At 42.4% G+C, this 21,730-nt stretch overlaps 1 protein-coding gene across 1 annotated transcript; it reads left to right on the top strand.

Moving 5' to 3' along the window:
• Positions 1 to 474: 474 nt before the first annotated feature.
• LOC132583599 (olfactory receptor 6N1-like) lies at positions 475 to 1,425 on the top strand. The gene has a single exon (XM_060255220.1). It carries the CDS (start codon positions 475 to 477, stop codon positions 1,423 to 1,425), a length of 951 nt encoding a protein of 316 aa, XP_060111203.1.
• Positions 1,426 to 21,730: the final 20,305 nt, after the last annotated feature.

Raw genomic sequence — 21,730 nt, 5'->3', positions numbered from 1 at the left:
CATCATATAGCAGAATAAACTAGAAAGTATGAGAATATTATAGATTACAGATAGAGGTTCTAATAGGCAGCTACCTTGGACTTCTAAACAATCATGTTATATGATGCTATTCATATATATCTCAGTATGAAATACTCATGTTAATATGCTAATACATTGTTTTATGTCATATATTTGTTAAACTAATTGCTATATAACATATGTAAGCAATGATTAAGAAATATCCTTAGTATTTGTAAAACTGTCCATATATTGTGTAATTATAACAAAGCTTACTTAATATATTTCCCCCTTTTCCCTATTTCCCTGTTTTCTGTTTTCTATATCCCCATTAAAATTTTAAAAATTTAGAATAAATAATTCAATTTTAATGCAAATAGAGCAAATTGGTTTCTCAATTTGTTTAGCTTTTTCTTTGAATTTAACTACTTTCTTTTTCTTCATTTTCTTTCTCCAGCATGCTGGTTTGTCTGCATGGCACTGTGTCAAACACAACATGGAGGAAATCAAACAAGGATTACCGAGTTCATTCTCCTGGGGTTTGGGACTGGCTGGGAGTCCCAGATTCCACTCCTGTTGCTTCTTTCTGCAATTTATATTATGACCATCAGCGGGAACCTCCTCATTGTTGTGATTGTTGTGTCTGATGAGTATCTTCACACCCCAATGTACTACTTCTTGGGCAACTTGTCTTGCTTGGAGACCTTCTACAGTTCAGCCATCCTTCCCCGGGTGCTGTATAGTCTCTTGACAGGGGACAGATCTATTTCATTCATAGGCTGCATTGCCCAGTTCTATTTCTTTGGTGTCCTTGTTACAACAGAGTGTTTCCTGCTTGCTGCCATGTCTGTTGATCGCTATTTAGCCATATGCAAGCCACTGCATTATGCTACTCTCATAAATGACAAACTATGTGCTCAGCTAGCTGTTGGTTCCTGGATGGGTGGGTTGGTGGCTATCACCATCACCACCTCTTTCATCTCTCAGCTAGTGTTTTGTGGTTCCAATGAGATGGACCACTTCTTTTGTGATTTTGCCCCAATAGTCAGTCTGTCCTGTAGCAACACAAGGACAATACAGGTCTTAAGTTTCGTATTGTCATCCATATGTGCTTTTCCACCTTTCTTGTTGACTTTGGCAACCTACGTTTGTATCATCACTTCTATCCTGAGAATCCCATCTAATTCTGGAAAACAGAAGGTTTTCTCTACCTGCTCCTCTCACCTCCTAGTGGTGACCATTTTTTATGGGACTCTGATCATTGTCTATGTCTTGCCAAACTCTAGCAGCCTGAGAGACCTGAACAAAGTGTTTTCTCTCCTGTACACCATTTTGACTCCCCTTGCTAACCCTCTTATATACAGCCTAAGAAACAAAGAAGTTAAGGAAGCATTAAAGAAAGGTGTCAAAAAACTTTACAAGTGAATAAGTATATAAGAAGAGCCTTACTGAATACTACCAAGGGTCCATCAAGTCCAGCTTCCTGGTTCCTATATTGACCAATGTCAGGACCAGACAGTCCCCTGGGTTCATTTCTGAGGTGTAGATGCATGCACTCAACACATAACTCTATGCACAAAGTTAAAATGTCCCTTTAATTTATAATAAACAAAATCTGTCAGGTTTAACAGAATGTAAGCTAGACAGAAACTATTCTGAAGGTGCCAACAATAGCAAGTAACAAAATACCAACACTTGCCTAACAATAACTAAAAGCTGGCTTACTAACAACAAGAAGAAGAAAAGCTTGCTTCCTCAATTGTCAGCAGCTCATTAAAAACAATATCAAGGAGGAGGGAGTTGCCTTTATTTTCCATGGCCATCATCAACTAAATGTCCCAGTGCTCCCCTTTCATTCAGCCATTGGCCAGTCAAGGGAATAGCTGGTTAGTCCATATAGCCAGCTGCAAACTAGATAGGAGCGTCTTAAGCCAGCTGTCAAGCCCACCAGGTGCATGCAGTTAGTAAGCAGCACATTTCTTTCAAACAGGCTGGGACCAAACCTGTAAAAACTTATAGTCTGAACACAATTAATGAAAGTCATGAGACCTATAGGCCCAATAACAGCTATTCCTCACAAGCAAGTAGATACTTCAGGAGGCTCATAAGCAAGGGCACAGAAGCTAAAGTTTCCTTCTCTTATTGCTCAACAAGCAAACCTGAATTCATTCTGCCTCTGGACATGGAGGTTCTGTTTAACAGTATAGGAAATTAGAATATGAGATTGTTATTCAGATAATGATATAATAGCTTAGAGATAAGTGATATATTTATTAGAACTCAGCCATCTAATAAACTTTCTCCTTTTCACTAACCAAACTCATACCTGTAATCTAATATTTAAATAACAGTGGCTATATGAAAAACTCCTCTCCCCTCTCATAATTTTCAGTTATCAGCTTCTGTATATTTTGGTGTGCCCAGAGGAAATGGATACTTTGGTCATCTAATTTAATGGGAACTGCTTTACATACAGATCTATGTGGATTTGCATAGTGCCATTCTATTCTATTAATACATATATGCTTGTTTGGATCCAACCGACTATTTCATTCATTGTTAATCATGATTCCTCCTTGTCCCCATCTCGTATGGTCTTTGACTGTGCAAGTCGCATTATTACCAGTACATCTTTTTTTTCATGATCAACACAGACTACCTGCTACCTTTTTCACCAGCAAAAAACCTGGCTGGAACTTGCCCACTGTCTAAACTGAATGCATTCTTTCCCAGCATTAAATCTGCAGGGTTTTCATTAGATACCCTGTCATTCTACAGTTATGCAAAATTATAAATAAATGTACTTGCTTTAAAAGTACACTTTTACTTCATTATAGTCACACTCTGTGCCATGCTTTGCTTTTTTCAGATTTTGGTAATCCTAAATCTTAGTTCACTGCTCATTAGAAGTCTCTTCATAGTGGTTGTATTGGCATACTGTGTTTATTAGATTTCATATACAATGTCATTGATTTTCAGTGTGATCTGATTTGATACTCATTGGGAACAGTGGACTTTAAATGTATGTGTAAAGTCCAGTCAAGTTCTGGCTGAATTTTGGCAACCTTGGAGGGTTTTCAAGGTGATAGACTGTTTGCCATTGCCTGTCTCTGCAGTGGCAATCTTGGACGCTCTTAGTGATCTCCCATCCAAGTACTAACCAGAGTCAACCCTGCTTAGCTTCCAAGATCTGATGAGACTGGGCTGTCCTGGGGCATCATTGCACCATAAAAAATTTAATAAATGAATAAAATGGTTTATACATATGTCTACTATATTGGTCCACTCACATACACATACACATTTTTGGAATCACAAAACATATAGGTTCCAGTTTTAACGCTCGTTCCTGTGCATCTTCCAACTTTATCATAGGCCGATTCTGCACTGGGCAAAAGACCCAGTAATACTACCCTCTCAGGTGGTTCAATCCACATTGAAAACTGGCCTGTCTAGCTCCTGCTTTTTCGCTAGGATCTACACTTGAAATCCTGGAACAGGAGTGAAGCTGCATTAACCACGGTGTTGATCCTACTTTTCCAAGAGCTGTTTTTAAGAGGGTTTTCAGTGGCTTTTATTCTTTCTGTAGCTTTTCTTCATTACCACCAGCAGGTGGCGCTTCCTGCAGCAATCATCATTGGTCAGCTCCTATGTGACGTGCATTTCGTCCCTCCTTCTGCTGCAACCGCTGAAATGCGTCTCTTTGCTCATCACATTGGTGCAAAAGTTCTCCAACTGTAAAGATGGAAGGAGTTCCCAATTTTCTGCATTTTCTGCACTTTTGGGGGAAGAGAAAGTTCAGGAATATTGATATTTATGAACGGATCTCTGTGGAGATGACCAAGAGAGAACACAGACGCTCTGCTCTGGAATGCCGTACCAAAGCTGAGGGAATGCGTGCTGATTATAAACGCGTTATTAAACATATCTGGAAATTCTCCTATAACCTGCCCATATTTTGAAGAGCTAGATCTGAGGAATTGTTCACTCCGGGGGCTCTCCTAACTTTGAATCCTGATGATATTTCAGCATCACCGCGAGTTGAAACAGGTAAATACTTTTCTTTTAATTTAACCCGCACTGCAAATCTTTCTTAATGAAAGAACTACACAGCGCAATTTTGACCCACCAATTGCTGTGCGATTGTTACATGACAAGTTTTGGCTATCAAGCATAATTGCTGCATCATTTCCAGATTGCTTCTTGTGAGTACAATTAAGCTTAACTTTTTTGCTGCGCTCTGAGGCAAGTAAAAAAGCGTTCCCTCAACAGCAGCACCAAGACTTCAGGCTTTAGGATTGAGAGTCTGAACACATTTTGAACAAAATTGGTCCAAAATATGTTCTCCCAAAGTGTACAGCCTGAAGGGACAGACTTCCCTTCAGGCTGTACACTTCTTCCCACACAATCTTCTTATCCGGCAGCACTCTTGTCTAATTTAAACACGGATTTTAAAACAAGAACCACCAACTTTAGTTCTCTATTGAAGAAAAAGTCCAGTAAATAATGTGAATGGAGACTGTAAATGAATGTATCTTCTGCACCTCCCCCATTGCAGCCTTTTGCACATTCCCCTCAAATGGTACTCCTGCAGGTCAGTGGGTCCCCAGGAACAGTGGGGTGACAAAAAGGTGGTCAGAAGTTGGAGGGGGAATCAGAGGCAGTCACCCTCCCTTCCTCCCCCAACAGAATTGCAACAAGCCTCTGCAATGATGGAAAAGCTGTACCCTTCAGATGTATTGCCAGATCTATTGTTTTTTCTACCTGGATTGTGTTGCACAAAGGTTGTGCCATAACTCTAAGCAAGCTCATACAGTTAGTAATAAATTAGATGAGATATAATATATTGAAATGGAGTCCAGACAAGATGGAGGTCCTCTGCTGACCTAAGAGGTACTGTTCAACTGGTTCTGGGAGGCACTCCTTTCCACCTTAAGAGGAGTGCTTTCAGATTCCATAGGGCTTCCAACTCTGGCTTGGAAATGGTGCCTGGGAAGGGTGGAATTTGGGGAGGTGAGTACAGTTGCTGTGGCCGTTTGATTCCCCCCCTCCCCCATCCCTACTTCCACGCACGCAGGCAATTGTGGATGGCAGCTGGAGGAGAAGTCTGGCCTGCCTGCGTGGAAGGGCTATTTGGAAGGGCTGTCTTTCTTCACAGTGCAGAGTGGGGAACCAAAGCAGCTTTCATAATTCTGTTCTTGCCCCTTTGATCTGAACAACAACCCTGTGAGGCAGGTTTGGCTGGAAGTCTGTGACTGGTCTGAAATCAGTCAATCGCTGGGTCCAGCAGACCCCACTCTGAAGCCCTAACTCCTATGCCCTCCTCAAAGTCCACCAGAGAATCTGCAGGAATTTCCCATCAACATGGAAAGGCACAACTCAAGGCCTCTAGGCAAGTGTCTACCACCCCTGCTGTCTTCCCACCCACCCAAGTGAAGGCATTCCTCCCCCCCCCCCCCCAACTCTAGGTGAGCTGATCTCTGGCATCTGGAGAGCAGTTGTAACACTGAGTGATCTCCAGCCCTCACCTGCAGATTTGCAGCAGTGTTTCCAGGAGGAAATTATTGGTTTGGATACTATGGCATTGAACCTCTCTGAGGTCCCACCCCTTTCCTCTCCAGGCCCAGCCCCTTAAATCTCCAGGAATTTCGTAAGCTGGAGTTGACAACCTATGTTTGTCCTCTTATTTGCCCCTCTGACTTCAGCTTTCCATCACCTTTGACTTCCCTGCATCCTCTATATAGGAGAATTAGTCATTCCTCATAGTGGGGGGCGAGCCAAAGCAGTTCTTATCATTCTCTCCCCTCATATGATCTGAACAACAACCCTGTGAAGCAGATTAGGCTGTAAGCCTGTGACTGGTCTGAAATCAGTCATTCAGTTTCCCTAAAATTCCTGTTCTTGAAAACACACTTCTCGTTTTCCTTTGCATTGCGGTGCCATAGCTTTCTGATGATTTGTAAAACTTTAGAAATCAATGCAGAAAAATATGTCATTGTGCTTTCTCTCTTTACAATTCACAGCGGATAAGACTGGAGGCAAATCGTTTCTGAGGATGGGAATGCAGAAGACGGTGGCTGTGCTCTGGAAGACAGCCTCAGGATGTTCAAAATCCTACAGTGGAGGGGGAAAAAAAGACTCTTCTTAGCTGCCTTCATTATTTATTCCTATTCTTATGCCTTCATTATTTATTCCTAGCTGCCTTCATTATTAGCAATTAATTGCTAAGGCCATCAAAGTCAGCCAGTCCCCTGACCACCTGATGGATGCCCATCCATGGTTGACACTAAGTGAGAAATCTATCACTTTTGGGGAGCTTCAAAGGAACCAGTTTTGGGAAAAACAAGGCCATAAAGTCATTTGGCCAGTGTAATTAAAATGCCTATGTTGGGGGATGGATCTATGATGCGAATGGTCTGATTGGATATTACACATATGACACCCCAATTTTCCATTGGTGTGACACTCTGCCCCCTCATTGGGTAGGTTAATTGAGTGATGTGATTTACGTAGGAACAGGAATCCTGAGAGCAGAAGAAGAAAAAAAAGAAGCAAAAAGGGAATCCCTCCACCCTCTCCTTCCTCCACCCCCCTTCCTACCCTCACCCCCCCCCTTCCTCTCAAGAGAAATCTCCCTCCAGAGGCAGAATTCCCGAGGTTTCTGTGCAAGAGATAACTGCAGATCAACCAAGGCGTTCTTGTGCAGGCAGGGCAAGGGAGAGGACGAATCTGTGTGAATTCAGTGTTCTAGTCACCACGCTCCATTGCAAAGAATAAAGTCAATGGCAAACCTCCTTTAGAATTCCGTATTATCATAGATTTCCTATAGCATCAACAATGTATTGATCAGTCTAGCTGTAATTCTCTGTGGAGTTCCCAGAATGCTGTTATGTTGCCCAATTACACTTGTCATGACATCTTTCCCATCTCAAATGTCATCCCTTTTTTTCTACTTGGAATAAAGATTTCCTGTTCCTTTGAAATTCTGAAACATTGCATAGTTATTCTTCCTTGTGGGTGGTTGAAGGTGAGGTGAGGTGTGCTTTCATCGCCATGGTTATTCAAGCACATTAGCATTCCATTCAATTAATAAAAAAGCTATGAATATGCCTTTTATAAGAGCTAGCTTGATATGCAACCTTTAATGAGGCATGCCTCCAAGAAATCCAGCAGAATCCGGAGGGCCAGCTTGGTGTAGTGGTTAAGTGTGTGGACTCTTATCTGGAAGAACCGGGTTTGATTCCCCACTCCTCCACTTGCACCTGCTGGAATGGCCTTGGGTCAGCCATAGCTCTGGCAGAGGTTGTCCTTGAAAGGGCAGCTGCTGTGAAAGCCCTCTCCAGCCCCACCCACCTCACAGGGTGTCTGTTGTGGGGGAGGAAGGTGAAGGCGATTGTGACACACCAAATTCAGCATGCCTAACCCTGCTTAACTATCTTTTCATCTTATTTTCTTATCATCTTTTTAAAAACAACCCTATAGGGCTGCTGGCTGACAAGCGACTTGGGTGGTTCCTAATAAGTAGAACAGGTTTGTGAGAGATAATTGACCAAGTGGTTGACTTGCTTGGGATGGATAAGAGGGTTTCATGATGCTATAATATCATTTAAGGAATCCAAGGTCAGAACATAAGCGAATCAGTTTTTCCCATTTTAGCCATTATGTAAATATAGACACTTGAGAAAGCAAATGGTTTCCAAAGCTTACTTTTCAATGGGCGCCAGAAAGCGATTAGCGACACCCTGGCAAGTCATTCCATTTACATTTCAAAGTGGTTGCAGGCTCAGCTGCCTTCAGGCCAAACCGCGAAATGTCCTTCAGTTCGGTAATAGAAATACGACCTTTCCTGCTTGAACCAGGCATACCTTAACAAATGAAAAAGCAAAGCTCCAAGCTCTCTCCCTTTAACTATACATTTACTTTAAATTAATTTGATTGACCAAAAATTGTGCACTGTGCTCCGCAGCACATCAAAGCATATAGCCCTGTAAGTCTGCATTGGTTGAAATACGAAGGCTTGAAGTAGGCGTCCTCTCCGCATTGGTAGGTGTTGGGAAACATGAGCTTGTGATTTTTCAAAACTGCCTTCCAAAGGAGAGGATGGTGGTCCCCTCAGCTTCACCATTCATCGACGCCTTGCATAAAAGGAAGCTGGATTCTCGATCTGTGCAGCTATGAATTATGGCCTGCAGTAGTCAACCTAGAGACAGCTATCTGCACCAGCTTCCCCGGGGATCTAACCTAGGTGGTGGCAACACTGCAGCAGCTTTAGCGCCATGAGTGGCTGCAGTTCTGAACGTGTGCGGAAAGCCTGCTCTGTTCCCGAGTCTGCACACATTCCTTTATGTTAGTGGTTATGCACTTTGCTTCACAGCATGGACTGCTGCTTGAGCAGCTTCTGCTTTGGGACCACGGATCCTCATGGATCCACGTGATTTTTGCTTTGGACCCCCCCAAGCCCTCCATACAGCCACATGATTTCTGTGGTGGAAACTCTGCCCATGGACATGATATGTGACTGGATGTAGGACTTGGGGAGATCTGAAGCTAAAATGATGTGGATCCACGAGTTTCCGTGGTCCAAAAGCAAGTTTTTGGTCCGTGGCGCTGCCACGAAGCTGTGGATCCACGATTTCTGTGGTGGAGGGCTTGGGGGGCTCCAAGGCAAAAATCACGTGGATCCATGAGGGTCTGGCTGGGAGGGGGGGACTCCCCCTTGATGCAGTGAAAAATAGAGCAATCCATTATAAACGTGACCTGTCACTCACTAAAAGGATCGTCCCTCAACACGCCCTCTGTTTGCTTGAAGGGGGATGGGCCCTAGCCTCTTTTTCTGTTTGCTGGAAGGGGGAGTGGCCTTTCTATAGTCTCTGAAGGTGGAGGGGCCCTTGTCTCTTGTTCTGTTGGAGTGAAGGGGGAGGGGTCCGCCTAGTCTCTTGTCGGAATACACGTGGAAATATATCTCAGAAATATATCTCGGGTTTGTTCGAGCATATTTGGAAAGTGGGCTGCCTTATGCAGATGAACCCGATCACACGCAGTGCATGATGGTCTTCCTGTTTATAGGCAATGTTTTAAAAACATAAGCATAAGCATTGTAATAACAGTTCTAGCAAGCACCTGCTTACAATAGACCAACTGCGCTTAGGTGCCCATCCTCCACCACCACGTCCATTAGCTCACCCAGACCCAACCAGGGAGCAGAATGTGTGGGTTGCTGGCAAGTTGGGAGGAGCACTCATGTGGAGGTTATCTTCTCTGAACATATTGCGATTACAGGGCTCTGTCAGGGTCCTGATATAGGCTCAGACTCCCTGGTTCGGACAACAGACTACCTCAAAACCGGCCCTCCCTGGGCTGGCCCACCTTCCCTTGTAAAGAGCAGACTTATAAACAGATATGCATATAAACGCCTATTTGGAAAATCCGGTGGGAGATGGCACCCGTCAACTGGACAAGTCACGCATTTGATGGGCTGAGTAGGGGCAGCAAGCATGGGTTTTAGTGGGAATTGATATGTAAATGACCCTTTTCCAGGACTCTCACCTTGTGAATTATATATCCCTGAAGCAAATATCACATTTACATTTGCAAAACACAGCAGTCAGCAGTGCTCCTGTACTGCCCATAAAACTCCCCCTGCTTGAGGGTCATCAGAAAGTAGGGGAGGGGAGGAGAGGGAAATCTCCACTTTGCACTCCATTATACCCACCGGAGACTGATTCCAATAGGGTATAATGGAGACTTGATCCATGGGTATCTGGGGTTCTGGGGGCGGCCGTAATTTGTGGAAGAGGCACAAAAACTTCAACATGTCATCTGATGCCTCTCCTAAGAAACCTTCCCAAGTTTCAAAACGATTGTGCTGAGGGGATAAATTCTATGAGCCACCAAAGAAGTTGCCCCTATCCTTCATTATTCCCAATGGATTTTCGACATTTAAAAGGAGTATGGTCCCTTTAAAAATGATGGCCGGAGCTCCCTTCAGAGTTCTGCCGTGCTTGTCTTCTCAACCCCTTGCTCCTGGCTCCAACCCCAAAGTCCTCAAATACTTGTTGAGTCGGACATGGCAACCTGAGCACCGGTCTTAACCACTACACCAAACTGTCTCTGCTTACTAATTGGCAAAAGTCTTCTGACCCGCCCCCCCCCCTGCCAACGCAGAGTGGTAATCTTCTTGTGCAGGTGGAAGGGAGAGGAACTTTCTCCTGCCTTGTTTAAAATAAGCACACTTCCTGGAGGAGGGAGGGAGAGAAAGAGAGATGGGGAATGTCTGGCCAGGCGGCATTCATTAGAAGCCCCACCCCCCCTTGTTTCAGCCATGGGAACACATGTCATGGTCATATCCTATTGCGTTGAAGTTACTGTTTACATAAGCAAATAGGCACTTGCACAGACTTCTGGGGGAGACGTTTACACTCTGTTCGCGTTTGATATGAAAATATGCAATGCATGAATGTCAGCAGAATATGTTCCACCTCACCCAGACCCTTAGGCTCCATCTCTGTTGGGAAAATTCCCCCTTTCCTCCGGACTCTTTTTGCGGTGAAGGCTCACGGAGGTTTGAGGGGATCCCATGGTGCACAGTAGTGTGCTGTGCATCAGCTCTCTGACCTCTGGAGGGCTACATGGGCCAGAACATTTTTTTTTCTTGGTGCCAACTTGCAGGCAAATCAGATGTTACAATGAGAGCAATGGCGCCACCTTGTGGATACAGTGCAGAAATGCAGCCTTGGTGTTCATTTCTCCCTGATCAGTCTGGATTGCACAACTTTACTCCAGAGTTATATAAGCCAGCTTCAGTCCGGCTTCAGTCCACAGAAACTCTGGCTTAAACATCAATGCAGAATCGGCCATAATCTCAGAATTAAGTAGTAATAATGAAAATCTCAGTTATCACATGAAAATTTAATGACATTGAAATCTCAACTTTGCCTATTGTCCTTTATGTCCATCCTCAGTCACCCGCAGTTGGGATCAGCGCTGCAAGCAGATCAAATAGAGAGTAATAGATTTCCAAACCAAACTGGAAACCCAGGTGTGCATGTTACCTAGTATCAGGGCTTTTTTTTTTGAGCCGGAGCGCACTGGAGCACTACTCCTACTGGCTTCAAAAAAAGGAAGGAAGAACTGGGAAGGCCTCCTGGGGCCTGAGTCACTTGCCCAGCTTGCGGGACTGAGCTGTGCTTCAGTGGTGGCCTCTTGGAGCCCTGCTGAGCTCCTGTTGGGCTTTTTTTTTTTTTTTTTTTAAAACACACCTGCCCAATACCATATGTCCACATTAAGACTCAAAACCATCTCTCATTGGTGGCTAAGTCCACATAAATAGATATTGGTATGGTCTCCTCATAAGAAATTACATGTCCCACAATACAGTAGAAAGTTTTTTGATGTACCATCAGCTTATGAATCTCTTTATACCCATGCACACTTATTCACCCAAATATTTTTCTTGACCTAGCAGGGAGAAGGTTGAATTATGATGCATCATAGATGCTAATGACATTACTGGGCCAAATTCCAACAGTAGAAATTGCAATTGTTGTTGCTGCCCATATTGTCATATAGTCTGTATGATTCTGTGCTTCGAGCTTGTTTGGCCTTTCACCTTGATGGGTTGTGTGAATTCATGTGCTTCAGTGATCAGCTGTGGCCAAAGGACTATTATGAACCTCCCATCCTGAAGTTTCAATACCCCCCTCCATTATTTTGATGTCACTTTTCCAAAAGAAGCCATGGATCAGATTGAATTGTGATGAGAAATGTTACAGGGGCAGATCTCTAGTAGCTGATAAGATCAGAGCAAAACAGACAACAGATTGAAAACCAGGAACTTTTACAACATGGTAATTGAATGATGGAAGGAATCAGTATCATGAAAAAGAACGAGCTTGAGAATGAAATAGATGCCTGATGCATGGGAGTAGGTAAGGTAGGGGGCTGCCTTAGGCACCAGTCCACCTACCAGGCACCATTGGGTGCCCCCCATCCTGCTGCACTTTCACCCACCCTAAAGCTGACAGATAGCAAGTGTTAGCAGAGAGCTGTCCAAATAGGCTGATAAGAAAAGGCACACTGACGAGGAGAGACTCCACACCAGTTCTTCCAGAACTATTAGTGTATTTACAGATATTCACACAGAAGTGTAGTATATATACAATATTCACAATTCAGAGCTTCAAAATGCTTCGCCAGACTACCAATAATACAGAGAGGAAAAAGACTCTGGCATTCAGCTCCTTTTATAGTTCAGCCCACATATCAGTGAATATGCTGACTCATTGTGACTTCAGTGACTTCCAGGCATTGCATCAGCCTGCCTTGTGATCCTTATCACATGACTTCAGTACTTTGACATTAAATGATCTACCATGCTTAGCTTGTAAGCTATCCAGTCACTGACACACCTCCTTAGGTTATAAGTTAATGCATGCCTAACAACATTGTTAGTTTGACATTTTTTTCTGTGCACAAACATTTGGTATACAGGTCTGCAATATTATTGTCTGTGGAACATTTTACCAATGACATAACACCATGGCTGATTGCCTCCTTCACACTTTAATACCTTATTAATATATGTTTGCTCCTCCCTTTTGCACAGAGGTTCTCAGCCAACTGTTTGGCAGCAGAACTATCACTCATTACAGATATTGGCAATTTACAATGCATATTCATATCTTGTAACGTTTGTACAATCCACTCAATACTGAGTACACAGTCATTCAATGCACTAAATTCAGCCTCACACGTGCTGCATGCAACTAGTGACTGTTTTATAGCCTTCCATTGAATGAGTGCTCCCCCTAGGTATATTACAAATCCTGATCTGGATTTTGCTTCTGGGAGATCTGCCCAGCTTGCATCACAGTAAGCTCTCATTTGCGGCTGTTCTCCAGCCCTTAGAGATAATTTCATCTCTGCTGTGCCTCCTAGATATCTTAAAATTCTTTTGGCTGCTGTCCAGTCCTTTTTGTACGGATTAGCAGCTTTCTTACATAGCATATGTAAAGCGTAGCAGATGTCTGGACGGGACCAGCAGGCTAGATGAAGCAAAGATTCCACTAGGGACTGGTATGCCTGTATATCTGGCAACTTCTTCTCGTCTGGTTCATTTGCATAACCTGTTGTCATTGGCGTGGACATGCTATGTGCGTTTTTCAATCCATGCTGATCTAGTAACGTGTAGATTTTTCTGTTTTGACACAGTTCAAAATATCCTTCAGCACTCTTTATTATTTCCACTCCCAGGTAATAACTAATAGTATCTAGATGTTTTATTTTGAACAACTTTTTCGCCATGTCCAAGAACCAATTAAGTTGCTCATCCAAATCAAACATTATCAGCAAATCATCAACAAAAACAAATAGATTTATTTCTGAACCTTTCACTTGCCTGGTAAACATACAGGGATCTGCCAAGCCCTTTTGGAATCCCTCCTGCAGCAAAGCCTCTTTCAAACAAGTATACGAGGCATGCCCCGATTGTTTCAATCCGTAGAATGCTTTGTGCAATTGTAACACAGCATGCTCAGTATTGTCCTCAAAACCTGGAATTTGCTGCATATACAGCTCCTCTGAAATAGGAGCATTTAAGTAAGCTGTTTCAAAGTCTATATGATGCACTCTTTTGTTTAGTGATCCGGCTTTGCACAATGCAGCTCTAAAAGTCTCTGCACGCAAAGTGAGTGCAAATACTTGCTCAAAGTCGGAGCCTAATTTTTGAGAAAATCCTCTGGCTACCAGCCTAGCCTTTCATTGCACGGATCCGTCAGCTAGTTGTTTTATTCTAAACAACCATCAACATGAAAGTATGTTTTTCCCTTTAGGCTTGCTTGTTTGAGAAAACAAATTATTTTCGTACAGGGAACAATACTCCATTTTCATAGTTGTCAGCCAAGCTTCCTTCTCCTCCTTTGGGAGTGATAAAACCTCATTATAACTTTCAGGCTCAGTTATATATACATGATTAACACTGTTATTGTATCCATATCGGACAGGAGGAACTCCCTTGGTGCTTCGGGAAGACACTCTCGGCACCTGATCAGTACTCTGCTCATGATCAGGCACCTCCTGTTTTAAATTAACAGGCACTTGCTCAGTTTCTGGCTTAATCTCTAACTCAGAACTATTATCAGTTAATGGCAACCACACATGAGTCTTTCCTTCAGTCCCATGAATTCTTTGCCAGTTTCCATGCTCACTGAATTTTGCTGATCTGCTTAACATGATCTTTTTATCTGAATCACTGAATCTGTATGATTTCATGTGTGTCTGATACCCTAGGAATACTAGTTTCTTGGACCTTGCACCTCCTTTCCTTCTTAGTTGTAAAGGGATGTTAACCCAAGCTTTAGAGCCAAACACTTTTAGAAATTCTAAGCTTGGTTCCTTATTATAAAGAACTAGATAAGGAATATTATCTGTAGCTTTGGTCCATAGTCTGTTATGCAGAAATGTAGTCATCAAAATTGCTTCAGCCGAATAAGCTATAGGTAAATCTACATCAGACAACATGGCATACATCATTTGTTGAAGCACTGCACTCCCCCCCCCCCTTTCCACAATTCCATTCTCTGCGGGAGTTGCTGGGTTTGCTACTCTGTGCACAACACCCTGTTTTTCCAGCCATGTGTTAAACTGATTAGACATAAACTCTCCACCTTTATCTGATTGTACAGCTTTCAGCTGCACCCCAAGTTTTTGCACTTTCATTGCCCACAACTTGAAACAATTGAACACTTCAGACTTCTGTTTAAGCACAAATGACCAACAATATCTGGTACAGTTGTCAATTATCAATAACAGATATTTGTTTGATGAGTGGCTCTTTAGGAATGGTCCCACTATGTCGGTATGGACCAACTCTAGTGGCCCTTTAGACACTCTCAGACTTTCTTTAGTGACAGGGAATGCTTTACTTTTCATCTGTTTACATATTTGGCAGTCTAAATATGCCTTGCAGTTCTTCACTGATGCATGTGGTAGCAGTGACAAAGTTTTATTTATTGTGTGAAAGCTAGAATGACCAAGTCTAAAGTGCAGCAAATGGACACATGAATCATGTGGACATATATTGGACACTTGCTCTGCTTTTGCAGACATGCTTTCCACTACATATACATCATCAATCATTCTCGCCTGGGAATGAACCTTTCCGTTTCTAGACACTTTGCAGTCTGTAACAGTGAAAGACACATCAAACCCTGCTTTTGCTAATGCACTTACACTTAGCAAATTAGACTTCAGCTCTGGCACGCAGAGCACCTCCTCCAGCTCACACCCCAGAGCTGGAAAACTTACCTGGCCTTTGCATACTACCTCTGACTCAGACCCATCTGCGAGGTTTACATGTGTTAGAACAAGTGTTTGGGCATTTTTAATCAAAGCCTTATCAGTACAGATATGACTGGCTGCACCAGAGTCCACCAGCCAAACAGACTGTAGTCTAGTTGCTCCTGCAGTCACCAGTCTTGCTTGCTCATGGCTCCCAGATGACGATGGTGATGTCTTCTTCCGCTGCTTTCCAGACTCAGTGCAAAACCATCTGATATGAGCTGTAGATCCACACTGATAGCACTTTCGTACATGAAGAGCAACAGGGCCGACTTCCTGCTGCTGCCTCGCAACAGGATGCAAACTTGGCACAGAGCTCTGCTCACTCCCACCAGCAGGTGCACTGGCTTTGTTCCCAGAATGGGATGCTGCAGTCATCCTGTCCTGATAATCATAGAGTCAAGCACATACATATTCCATAGTCAGCAGTGTACTATCCACAGCCTCTAACGATGTAATTAGATGCAAATATTCACTCGGCAACGATGAAAGTAAAATATAAACACGATCATCAACTGCAACAATTTTTCCTCTTGTCTCCAACTCCACGAAACAATCAGTCAGAGCCTTGATATGCTCCTTTACACAACTGCCTGGGCTCATCAGTATACGGTACATTCTTCGTGTCAAGGCCATAAGCGAACTAGCGGTTGTGCGTACATACATACCACGCAGTGCATTCCAAGCCTCGCTGGCGGTGGCTTTGCCTCTAACGTAGATAGGTTGATCATCTCCCGCACAAAGAATAATATGGGCAAGAGCCTTCTGCTCTTGTGCTGCCTCATTAGCTGTAGGATTCACAGGAGGGTTAGAAACAAACATCCACAGTCCTTCCCTCCATAGAAAATATTCCATCCGGAGAGACCACACAGCATAATTATTTGAGGTTAGCTTCTCCACCAGCACAGCCTGCAGTTGCGCCATATCACCGACCTCCACTGATAGCTGGACTCCGTCCTCCCCCTCGTCACTCACCGACAAGGATAACGAGATGTCCTCGGCACTTTCCTCGAACTCACTCATACACTTCTGCCCTGCACTTCTCTTCTTCACAGCCAAAAATAGCCTCAACAGCACAGCTCACAGTCTGGGCCCATAACCCTGACAGAGAGTGAGTGTTAGCAGAGAGCTGTCCGAATAGGCTGATAAGAATAGGCACGCTGACAAGGAGAGACTCCACACCAGTTCTTCCAGGACTATTAGTGTATTTACAGATATTCACACAGAAGTGTAGTATATATACAATATTCACAATTCAGAGCTTCAAAATGCTTCGCCAGACTACCAATAATACAGAGAGGAAAAAGACTCTGGCATTCAGCTCCTTTTATAGTTCAGCCCACATATCAGTGAATATGCTGACTCATTGTGACTTCAGTGACTTCCAGGAATTGCATCAGCCTGCCTTGTGATCCTTATCACATGACTTCAGTACTTTGACATTAGATGATCTACCATGCTTAACTTATAAGCTATCCAGTCACTGACAAAAGCAGGATGGTGTGCTCTCCTCTGTGACTGGCTTCCTAGCTGAACTCAGAGGAGAGCATTGTCACTTGGAGGCTGCCTCCTTTTGCAGGGGAGTGAAGCCGGATGGGCCTCTTTTGTCTGCCTGGAAGCCAGGTGAGTGAGACAACATCTTTTTGTTGGGATTACAAATGGAAAAATTTCCGAAACAAGATAGAATGATAATTTGGTACATGCTTTCAGCTGCAAGGACATTATATGCGCAGATGTGGAAGCAGGATAAAATACCAGAAAAGTGGTACTGGACTTTAAAAGTTATGCGTTGGAGTGAAATAGACAAGCTTACAAGAATCTTAAAAGAAAATGATCTAGAGGAGTTTAAAAATGAATGGGGAATATTTGAAATATATGTAGAAAAACAATGGAAGGTTAAAGGATACTTGGCGATTTTTGACAATAGTCAATACTTTGGAGGAAGTATACATGGACTATAGTCAAAAAGCAGGAATATGGGAATATACTTTCTTTTGAATTTTCTTTTGATAGGACTAAAGGATTATAATGAAGATGGATTATAATTATTACATATGTTTTTTTCTTTCCTTTTTATCTTCTTGCTGTAAGATTTTTTAATGAAGATTCTTTATTTGAAAAAAATACCTTTTAGTTTTAGCAATTTACTTAAAATACACCATTGGAGGTCATGAAAAGGGGGGGAGGGAGGAGAAAAATGTAATGTTTTTGTATGAACTTTTAATAATAGATTATGAGTATTATTGCAAAATATTACAGGATAATAAAATTTTGTTAAAGGAACAATGGAAGTGCAGTTATGTCCTAGGACAACAATCTGAAAGGACTCAAAGTTGAACTTGTGGGTCTTCTGACAAAAATATGTAATCTTTCATTGAAATCTGCCTCCGTTCCTGAGGATTGGAAAGTAGCAAATGTCACCCCCATCTTTAAAAAGGGTTCCAAAGGAGATCCGGGAAATTACAGGCCAGTCAGTCTGACTTCAATACCGGGAAAGTTGGTAGAAACCATTATCAAGGACAGAATGAGTGGGCACATTGATGAACATGAGTTATTGAGGAAGACTCAGCACGCATTCTGCAAGGGAAGATCTTGCCTCACTAACCTGTTACAGTTGTTTGAGGGGGTGAACAAACATGTGGACAAAGGAGACCCAATAGATGTTGTTTACCTTGACTTCCAGAAAGCTTTAGATAAAGTTCCTCATCAAAGGCTCCTTAGTAAGCTTGAGAGTCATGGAGTAAAAGGACAGGTTTTTGTGGATCAAAAACTGGCTAATTAATAGGAAGCAGAGAGTGAGTATAAATGGGCAGTCTTTGCAGTGGAGGACGGTAAGCAGTGAGGTGCCGCAGGGCTCAGTACTGGGTCCCATGCTCTTTAACTTGTTCATAAATGATTTGGAGTTGGGAGTAAGCAGTGAAGTGGCCAAGTTTGCAGATGACACTAACTTGTTCAGGGTGGTGAGAACCGGAGAGGATTGTGAGGCACTCCAAAGGGATCTGTTGAGGCTGGGTGAGTGGGTGTCAATGTGGCAGATGAGGTTCAATGTGGCCAAGTGCAAAGTAATGCACATTGGGGCCAAAAATCCCAGCTACAGATATAAGTTGATGGGGTGTGAACTGGCAGAGACTGACCAAGAAAGAGATCTTGGGTTCATGGTAGATAACTCACTGAAAATGTCAAGACAGTGTGCGATTGCAATAAAAAAGGCCAATGCCATGCTGGGAATTATTAGAAAGGGAATTGAAAACAAATCAGCCAATATCATAATGCCCTTATATAAATTGATGGTGCAGTCTCTTTTGGAATACTGTGTACAATTCTGGTCACCGCACCTCAAAAAGAATATTATAGCATTGGAAAAAGTGCAGAAAATGGCAACTAGAATGATTAAAGGGTTGGAACACTTTCCCTATGGAGAAAGGTTGAAACGCTTGGGGCTCTTTAGCTTGGAGAAACGTCGACTGCAGGGTGACATGATAGAGGTTTACAAGATTATGCATGGGATGGAGAAAATAGAGAAAGAAGTACTTTTCTCCCTTTCTCACAATACAAGAACTCGTGGGCATTCGGTGAAATTGCTGAGCAGTTGGGTTAAAACGGATAAAAAGGAAGTACTTCTTCACCCAAAGGGTGATTAACATGTGGAATTCACTGCCACGGGAGGTGGTGGCTGCTACAAGCAGAGCCAGCTTCAAGAGGGGGTTAGATAAAAATATGGAGCAGAGGTCCATCAGTGACTATTAGCTACAGTGTGTATATATATGTAAAATATATACATATAATTTTTTGGCCACTGTGTGACACAGAGTGTTGGACTGGATGGGCCATTGGCTTGATCCAACATGGCTTCTCTTATGTTCTTATGTAAATTTTAAGGAGCAAAACTATATCAAAATTCAATGAAGAGCCAGTGTAAGCCTATTTGCAAAACTCTCTTTCTCTCTCTGTATGTTTCTCTCTCTCTCTTGACATTTCTAATCACTGCACAATTAATATATCCATAACATTTTTGCAGCTGAAATGTTGGCTGTTGCCTTTTTAAGGAAGGGGCACATATGAGGTCTGATAATAATAATAAATATACACAGGTTTACCCTGAGCACTTGTTTTAGAAAGCTAGTATGAATATGTGCATGGTGCACAATGGATAACTTATATCATTTTCTTTTCTGAAAAGCATCTTGGGAAGCCCTTTAATCAAATAAGACATTCCATTTACACACTGGATATTCTAGCATCTTGCCTGTCCCTCCAATATACCTTAAGATTTGATGTCATTTAAAATTTTTGATTGCATACTGAGCCACAGGTTGCAGATTCTAGGGAAAGGGTTTATGTACTTTCCTTACCCATTGCTTCCAAATGTTCTTTCCCACACTGTTTTCCTTTTAAAAATTCCACAATGCCAGCCTTGGGGTGTTGTAAACTGATAAAGACATTGTACACAGAGACTTTTTTGCTACCTCACCTGTCAGGCATTTCATTGCTCTTGTGAACAGCCTTTCCTACACTGTTGCTGGCAATTATTTCTAAATTTAATAATCGCACACATTTTAAAGACGTGAATGTGCAATATAATATGGAAATTAAATAAGTTAAACAATAAAAATTGGTTCTGAATGTTTTAATGACACACCCATTATCTCCCTGGTTTTCTATACTTACAGAATGTTTCTGTGAGCCGATATGCTAAAAGGCAAGACTGCAGTTGATACAGAGTTAGATCCCTAGGATCTATGCACTCAGTAGGATGAGGGCTGCAATTGTAACAACACTTTCCCGGGAGTAAACCCCACTAAATAACTTGAGACTTAGTTCTGAATAGACCAGGTCTGATCTCTTCACCTGTGGCACAGGAACTGGCCATAAGAGAAAGAATTAGGATCTGGGAGTTCCCAGTTGAAAGCTGGACAGTGGGTTGCTTTAGGTGAGAAATTTGCTTGCAGCTTTAGGATCTGCAATAGAGGGAATATAACACTGGTTTATTGTGCAGGGTTGATGAAAGACCAATGAAATAATGTATCTGAGGGTTTTCAGATGCTGCAACTGCTAACTATGATTGTTGGAAAAGATACAAAGTCTACAGTGGTATAATAACATGTTCCATTCAGTGTTCCCCCTAAGCTGAGTTAGTGTGAGCTAGCTCACAGCTTTTTAGCCTCCAGCTCACACATTTTTGTCTTAGCTCAGGAAAAATGGCCCCAGAGCAAATTAATTTATGCAGTAACTCACAATTATAATGCCTGCAGCTCACGAAGTAGAATTCTTGCTCATACAGCTCCACAGCTTTAAGGGAGTATTGGTTTCATCCCTTGCAAATCTTGCCTCTGCAATGAAATCTGTAGGTGACCTTGTAGACTGGTCTCTAAAATTTAGTATCCTCAATGGAGGGATTATAATATAGAAATACTTTACAGAGATGACACACAGATTACAGCAAAAATACTCATTTGTTTTAGTGGTGTGATTAATCAAAGTTGTGACTCGCAGTGATACTGTAACACACTTCATGCACCCAACCTTAAATTTAAGGCTGACTCAGGTTAACATACTCACACTGATGTGCCAGAAACAGCTCTTATGGCAAGATGCATCACAGACCAGAACAGAGAAAGGCTGGTACAGCGCTTGGGAATGCTGGTACCTTTCTTTTCTCCTTTGACTCAACTTGAATGTCAACATACCTTTATCTTATAAACTAAGAATGGTCTTCCAAGGCAAATAGGGGAGATGTCACAGAACCAGTTTCTGCGTTATTTAAGGCCACTCTGTTGTCTGGATACTGAGTTCAGAAGTATGTTTAGGCACAAAGCCAGACCTTTTAGGTAGTCAAGCTTTCATGGTAATAGGACATTTGGATAACTATTGACTGCAGTATCATGCACAGAACCAAAAGAGAAATGCAGACAAAATTATATATATACACAGTGTATTTCTGATTCACAATGTATAAAACAACAACACCAAGATCTTCCCAATTTGTTTTGCCTTTGTGATAATGAAGTTGTACAGTAATAAGGTACTGGCAGAACTTGTGTGTCCAGACTGCAAGGCCAAAGGGTGCCATTCTTGTCTAAGCCACTTTATGTGACCCAGAGATAGAGGATGTTTTTACACTGGCAGTTTGCGAATCTCTATCTCCGCATTGTAAACTCACCTTTTACATTACATAACGTTCCCATAATTGTTTCGCATCATTGCTTCCCGAGGCATTTACATTTGTTTCAGTGAGACGGGTTTTGACGACGCCACAAAAGTGTTTTTCTCGAGACTAGTTTTGGTCTGGTCTTTTCTCTACAGGCGTTGCAAACTTGTGTTGTAAAAGTTTTCCTGCGTTTTAAAAGACTCCTCCAAAAGGCACCACAAGATGCAATAATTTGCATGAGAACTG

Source organism: Heteronotia binoei, chromosome 15, assembly GCF_032191835.1.
Source record: "Heteronotia binoei isolate CCM8104 ecotype False Entrance Well chromosome 15, APGP_CSIRO_Hbin_v1, whole genome shotgun sequence".
Classification (NCBI taxonomy): domain Eukaryota; kingdom Metazoa; phylum Chordata; class Lepidosauria; order Squamata; family Gekkonidae; genus Heteronotia; species Heteronotia binoei.
Note: the sequence above shows the minus strand (reverse complement) of the source record. Positions and strands in the feature narration are given on the sequence as shown.